Source organism: Colobus angolensis, unplaced genomic scaffold, assembly GCF_000951035.1.
Source record: "Colobus angolensis palliatus isolate OR3802 unplaced genomic scaffold, Cang.pa_1.0 Scaffold103, whole genome shotgun sequence".
In the NCBI taxonomy this organism is placed as follows: Eukaryota; Metazoa; Chordata; class Mammalia; order Primates; family Cercopithecidae; genus Colobus; species Colobus angolensis.
Genome location: NW_012111253.1, coordinates 1721290 through 1728569, shown reverse-complemented (window position 1 = coordinate 1728569; position 7280 = coordinate 1721290). Strand labels below are relative to the sequence as shown.

The following is a 7280-nucleotide window of genomic DNA, read 5'->3' as shown; positions in this document are numbered from 1 at the left end:
GTTAGCCAGAATGGTCTCGATCTCCTGACCTTGTGATCCGCCTGCCTTGGCCTCCCAAAGTACTGGGATTATAGGCGGGAGCCACCGCATCGGCCATGAAGCAGTATTTTAACAGGCAACGGAGGCAGAGTTTCATATAGGTTTAGGGAGATGTTTTTAAAGGTTAAAAAAAAATCAGTCACAATGGATAAACAATGGCATTTTAGGAAACATTTTGATACAAGAGATGTGGTCTTACACTGGCAGACTCACTCTCTCACTCGGTGGTCACCTCAGCCCCTTGGATCCCATCAGAATTTACTCCGCACGATCTTTAGGTGTGGATGGTATCCAAAGCTATCTCCAAAACCTATGGGCCCCACATGGTATCATCAGTGGATCAAGTAGAGGGAATAAGTATAAGAAATGAGAAAAAAAAATGTTGATTTATTTTGTCCCCCATAAAGAAAACCTGGCCCATCACTTGTCACTAGGAGTCTTGCCATTTCATCATGGCTTAGCAACCAACGAATGGCAACTGCTGGGGAATCCTTCTCAACATGCTTCCCATGCCAGTGCGATCATTTACACTGTTCACGTCTGTCCACCCCACACGTATGTAAGGAGACAAAAGATCCCAACAATCTGGGATGCGGCAAAGCAGATGGCCCTGAGAGGGGTGGGAAGGAAGTGGAGGCAAAAACTAGGAAGGATCAATACAGGCCCCAGCAACTCCCCCATGCAGGAGTGGGTTTAAAATGAACCAGGATGGAGTGGGTGAGTCAATCACAAGTCTGAAGATTCATCAGGGTCATAACTTTGGCAAACACAGGTCCCCAAGCTGTCCTTTTGAACCATCTTTCTGCCAGAAAATGTGTCTAAGTTTGTTTATTAAATTACTGTTCCCTATGGATGAAGGGCAGTTGAGTCTATGTCTCCACTTTTAAAGCTAAAGTTAAGAGAGCATAAAAGAGGAAACACCTGGCGAATCAGCAGTACTGGCCATGGGAAAAGCAAACACAAGGCTGACACAGTAGGACAAAGGACGGGGTGCAAAGTGACATTCCAGTCACACCTAACTCCTCCCCCCTTGTATTTCTTTGATAAGCAAAAGATGGGCTAGTTCTGTCACTCCAGCGTTTTGCAGTTTGATTCTCTGTAGTACACGTGGATGGCATTTCTGCCAATGCGGTTGCAGGGCATAATCAAGACCTCAACAGACAGCTCACCTATTTCTTCTTTGATGATCCGCTGGGCTATTCGATCAATGGTTCCCAGTTTGAGTGCAAACGTATCTAAGTAGTCACCTATGGCAGCAAACTCAAGTGGCCGAGTCCTCAGCTTGTAGCCGCCAGTGACGTGCTTGACTGACTCGCCCATTCTGGTCAGCAATGCTATCCCTTGCTTCTTGTAGGCGTTCAGGTCCTGAGGATGGTATGTGAATAAGTTCAAGGCACTCACTCACTCACATGGGCAGGACTAAATAAAACAGCTTCTAAAAGCAGCTTCAGTTTGGAAACGGAGGACTCAGGAAACAAGGAGCTGAGTTAGAGGCCCTAATTACATTCACACGCGGACCCGGGATGGGACGTCACAACCACCAGACTCAGGCTCCCGTGGGTTGACACCTAGATCCCTTTCAGCAGAGCTGAACTCCAATCCTTAAATTCACTCACCGGAGCACAATGCCCTGTAAACACAACGCTGTTTCTAACATAATGTTTTTCAAGTATCTGTTTATCCCATAAAGTACCCTATGTTGTCTTTAGGAGCAAAACTGAAGAGCAGAGGTTCTGAGATCCATCACTCATTTATTTATACCCCAACTAAAGCCATATAAGGGGAGTAAAGGGTGGAAAGCAGGAAACAGTGACAGAAAAACATTGCTAGAAAACTCAGGCCTAGGATGGATGCTGTAAACAGCAAAACATTTTAACCCTGGATTTCTTGAAGGCAAAACTGGAAATATGCTGAGTTTCATAACCTATTGTATCTAAATATAGGCACGGTGGCTCATGCCTGTAATCCCAGTACTTTGGGAGGCTAAGGTGGGCAGATCACTTGAGGTCAGGAGTTCAAGGCCAGCCTGGCCAACATGGTGAAACCTCGTCTCTACTAAAAATACAAAAAAAAAAAAAATTAGCTGGGCGTGGTGGCGTGCACCTGTAGTCCCAGCTACTCAGGAGGCTGAGGCATGAGAATCACTTAAACCTAGAAGGCAGAGGTTGCAGTGAGTTGAGATCATGCCACCACACTCAAACCTGGGCAACCAAGCAAGACTATGCCTCAAAAAAGGAAAGAAAAAAAAAAAAAAAAAAGCATATCAGCCTGCCTGATAAAACAAGCTTCCTCCTATCATCAAACCCTAAGAGGAATCTATACCATCTTCAGGTTGCCCTGTGTCACCTACTGAAAGGGTAGCTTCCAAAATGGTTTTACAGAAGGTACAGGTGTCTGTTCCTCATATCCACCCTCAATACAAACAGAATGTTAATTCCCAGACTTAGAAGGGGATGACTAGAGGGAGATAAAGGAACCCAGAACAAGGACACAGCTTTCTGGTGACGTGGCCTGATGCAGAGGATAGAGCAGGGGATGCGGAATTCGGAATTCACGGCTAACATGGCCCGACAGTCCCTCCGCATTTGATGTACAATTTCAGGCTGAGGTCTCTATAGTATCTGAGTGTGGGCTCCTTTTGAATTCACTTCCTTCTTCAGGCCTTCATTTTTGCTCTTGACCCACCCTTTCCTATTGAGGTTTCAGTGTGTATATACATACAGGTTTTTGTCCACAGTTCCTGGCTTATAACCTCCATAGCCCTTGTTCCAGTCTTTTCACTCTAATGTTGGGTGTGTTAAGCCTCAGGAAACAGAATCTCTCTGACGTTCTCCTGCCCTCCTTTCACCTGCCCCAAGGCAGCACTCGACTCTTCCCCAGGCTTTCTGACTATGGGTCATAAGGCCCTCATTCCAGTCAGGGTCCCTCCCCACACCCTGGAGGATGGAATGCTGCTGTCACGAAGCTTCCACAAAAACCCAAGAGAGCTGGGTTCAGAGAACTTCTGGAGAGCTGAACGTGTGGAGTTTCCTGAAGGGTGGTACACCCAGGGAGGGCATGGAAGCTCCACGTCCCTTCCCCCACGCCTCGCCCAATGCAACTCTTCATCTGTATCCTTTGTGATATCCTTTATAGTAAGCTGGTAAATGTGTTTCTCTGAGTTCTGTGAACTGCTCCAGCAAATTAATGGAACCTGAAGAAGGGGTCACGGGAAGCCCAACTTGAAGCTGGCTGGTCAAAAGTTTTAGAGGCTTGAACTTAATGTCTGACATCTGCAAGCTCTCAGTCTTGGGGACTGAGTCCCCAATTTGTGGGATCTGATGCTATGTCCAGGTAAATAATGTGTGAATTAAACTGGTGGACATCCAGCTCGCAATTGCTGCTTGGTGTTTGGGGAAAATCCGCTCCCACCCCCACCCTGCAATTTGGTCACAGAAGGCTTCTTCTGTGACCTTCCCCAAACCAAGGGGCTTGCCCTACCAATGATCCCGTCTCCTGTCTGTATCCTCAACTTCTAATCCCTCAGCATGTAAAATATACCCAAGGCTGACCCATCTTTTTTTTTTTTTTTTAGACGGAGTCTCCCTCTGTTGCCCAGGCTGGAGTGCAGTGGCTGGATCTCAGCTCACTGCAAGCTCCGCCTCCCAGGTTTACGACATTCTCCTGCCTCAGCCTCCTGAGTAGCTGGGACTACAGGCGCCCGCCACCTCGTCTGGCTAGTTTTTTGTATTTTTTACTACAGACGGGGTTTCACTGTGTTAGCCAGGATGGTCTCGATCTCCTGACCTCGTGATCCGTCCGTCTCGGCCTCCCAAAGTGCTGGGATTACAGGCCTGAGCCACCACACCCGGTCAATCCATCTTAAAAACAGCAGCAATCTCCTCTAGTTTCTCTCCACCTCTCTCCTTCCCTTCAGAGTCAGGCTGCCTGAGAGAGTGTTCACTATATAACTGATTGTATGACAAACTGTCCACCCACTCTCCTGCCTGTGAACATGTGCATGATCGTGTGAATGGTTTACAGCTTTGTCGCCCTACTAATAATGCTGCTGTGAACACTCATGCAGATGCACCCTCTTTAGAAAATGCAAATCTTTTTAGGGAATAAACCAAGACAAGGATGGCCAAGTAGGTCTAGAGATTCCATTCTGTCCTCCCACGTTCTAGACAAGAAACATCCTCAAAGGCTCGAGGCCTTCACAAGACTATAACCGAAGCCTCAGAGTCCTTGGAATTACCTCTGCAGACAGCATTTTTATGAGTGGGACTAGAGTCAAATGGGCTCACTGGACTGCACAGGCTCCGCTTCGAGTAGAGCTGTGAAAGGGTGTCCCAGTTAACCAAGTTAATTTACATGTCGAATAAAGTTATTTAGTAGTATCTATCTGATTGCTGTACCCACTCTGCCAAAGATGAAAATATTGACTTGAATATAGTTGCTATTGAGTGTCCCCATTTCTCCCAGCATTACTGGCTGCTGCTGCTTTTTAATATATAGAGATGGGGTCTCACCATGTTGCCCAGGCTGGACGTGAACTCCTGGGCTCAGGTGATCTACCTGCCTTGGCCTCCCAAAGTGCTGGGTGTTACAGGCATGAGTCATTATACACAGCCTTATGGGCTTCTTCTTAAGGACACTTCTAATTTGTTGATAAGCTCATGTCATCACAAGGAAAAGGAAGAGCGTCTCTGCATTCCCTAAGGCAGAACATGTAAGTGGCTCATCTAAGAACAAGATCAAGTTATTTAAGGTATGTTAAAGGAAAAAATGAGGCAGCTGGAAGAGGGGGAATAGCGTGCTGACATTTAATGGGCACAGATTTCAGATCTGCAGGATGCAAACATTCTGAAGATGAGCTGCATAACTAATTTAAATATACTTAACACTACTGAACTGTACACTTAGAAATCGTTAGGATGGTAAATGTTATGTGTATTTTATCACAATTTTAAAAAATTTTAAAGAAGAGATAAGGCTGTTTAGCACATTTTGTTCAGCAAGTGGTACTGAACTAGGGCTAGAATTTGTTCTGTTTAAAGCCACCTTTCCTGTATTCACTCACATGGAGTTGGATTTTGATCGAGGCAGTAAAGGACCTTATAATTTTTAAGTCATTTTCATACTGCTTGGCCCACAGATAGATAAATATCCTTCTCTCTCTCCCTCTGTCTCTGTCTCACACACACACCCTCTCTTTCCTACTTATTCTTCATGCATATTCCTAACAACCAGGGGTCCAAGCTTTTCCCTCCCTCTTCTTTTTTGTTCAGTAAACATGACTGTACTTGAGGGCTTTCTGGAAAATGGACCTTGCGGGAGAGAGTGAGTTGTGCTTTTGGAGAACAGATGTATTCTACTTTGAGTACGAGTTGAAGGAATTATACCTAAGGATTAGTTTGCCAGGAAATACTTATTTTTAAGACGTGTACCAGTCCAACCTGTAGGCGGGGAAAGCCTCTGGGAAAAAGAGATGCTGAACTGGAATGTTGTCAATAAGGCTAAGGCTCAATGCCAAATGAGGTTATAAAACAAAACTAAAGGACTTTGTCATGTGGCTTCCATTGAGTGAAGAATGGCACACTTTCTGAAGTCTTTAATGTCAACTAATGTTATCTATAACTATTTCTCAATTTTGCAGATTTGAAAAATAGAAAGTATCTGGACCACAATACCCTTGCCAACATGGAACATGTTACATATGGCACGAACATGGGAACTTGATACCTGAAACCAAACAGATGGGACTGGAGGGAAGCTAGCAGGAGGGTCTGAGCATGTGACCCCATTTCTGCAGACAGCGAAAGTGCAGCACCTCGGGTTTTCTGGCCAGTTCTGCCAACAGGGAAGTGCAGAGAAAGGCCAGTGGACAACCAACTTGAGTTTCAATACACAGAATCTGGCAGCTGTGTGGGACCCAAATGCTTTATCTGGCAAATGTCCACCTGAAAGGAACATGGCTGCAGATAAGTAACAATCAGGCAGTCTGATACACAGGGATGGTGTGGCCTCAGTAGCCACAAAGACCCAACTTGAGATCCTAGTGACATCACCTGAACAAGGACAAGTTCCCGGAACTTGAGTTTCCTTGTCTGCAAAATGCGGCTGCAAGTAATCACTCAGAGTGTCCTTATGAAGAACACCCTCACCAAACACTCAAATGTTCCTTCTCTTCCATGCCCATTGTTGGTCAGACTGGCCTCACCCAGTCATACTGCCAAGTGTTTAAAGAAACACTTAGCTCTGCTTTTGGCAGAGCAAATATTCTAACTTCCTCTGCTGCTGTAAGTGGGTGGGGTCCTCGATGGGGGTGGGGATAGATTTCCTAAATATTAACATAGAATCCATCTATACGGACTTGCTAATGCCAAAAAAGCATGCTAATGCACATAGGTACCCAAAAAAAGACCAATTTTATGACAACCCTGTTACAGTGAACCATTCGCTCATGAAGGTGGCTTCTGAAAGATCAAAACAGCTTTTTTTTTTTTTTTTTTTTAAAGAGATAGGGTCTCACTCTGTCACCCAGGCTGCAGTGCAGTGGTATGATCATAGCTCACTGAAGCCTCAAACTCCTGGGCTCAAGCTATTCTCCTGCCTTAGCCTCCCAGGTAGCTGGGACTACAGGCGCACAACATAACACTCGGCTATTTGTTAAAAGTTTTTGTAGAGACCGAGTCTTGCTCAGAACAGCTTTTAGGAAAGAGCCCCAAGAATGGTAATATGGGAGAAGAGTATGTAAACTTCTGCCCTTACCTTAGCAGTAAGGAAAACATTGAAGTGTTCATTGAAAGAGAGCACAGGATGATCCGTAATTCTTTTTAGAAATTTATCCAAAGCTTTTCTTCTAGTCTCCACAAACTCTTCTGAAAAACGATCCACAACACCTTTTACCACAAACTTCTCGGGAAGAGGCTATAAAGACACGAAGAAAAAAATCAGAGTAATGGGTGAGATGGTGCAAGGAAAAACAACCAGGCTGGCACACATTCTATTACCCTCTGTTCAAGAAAAGTATTTCTTAATCAGGCAGATCTTCATGTAGTCATTAATATAAAGATTTCTGAAAAATATACATGGAGTAAATATCCTGTCAATTTTATAATGCAAGGAATAAAACACTAAATAGAGTCTCTGAAATACATGAAAGTAGATATTTATTGAGTAAATTCAACAGTAATTTTTACATTGCTTCATGTAAACGTGATATAACGGAAAAGTTATGGCAAGAAGAGGAGAGGGGA

At 44.7% G+C, this 7280-nt stretch overlaps 1 protein-coding gene across 1 annotated transcript in view; it reads right to left on the bottom strand.

The window, feature by feature from the left end:
* The window catches only part of SNX30 (sorting nexin family member 30), a 140915-nt gene that overhangs the window by 50183 nt on the left and 83452 nt on the right, over window positions 1–7280 (bottom strand). The window contains exons 4-5 of the mRNA XM_011941859.1: window positions 6793–6951; window positions 1209–1404 (exon numbers count right to left, since the gene is read on the bottom strand). Of these exons, the coding sequence (XP_011797249.1) occupies window positions 1209–1404; window positions 6793–6951 (355 nt within the window). The remainder of the gene's footprint in view (window positions 1–1208; window positions 1405–6792; window positions 6952–7280) is intronic.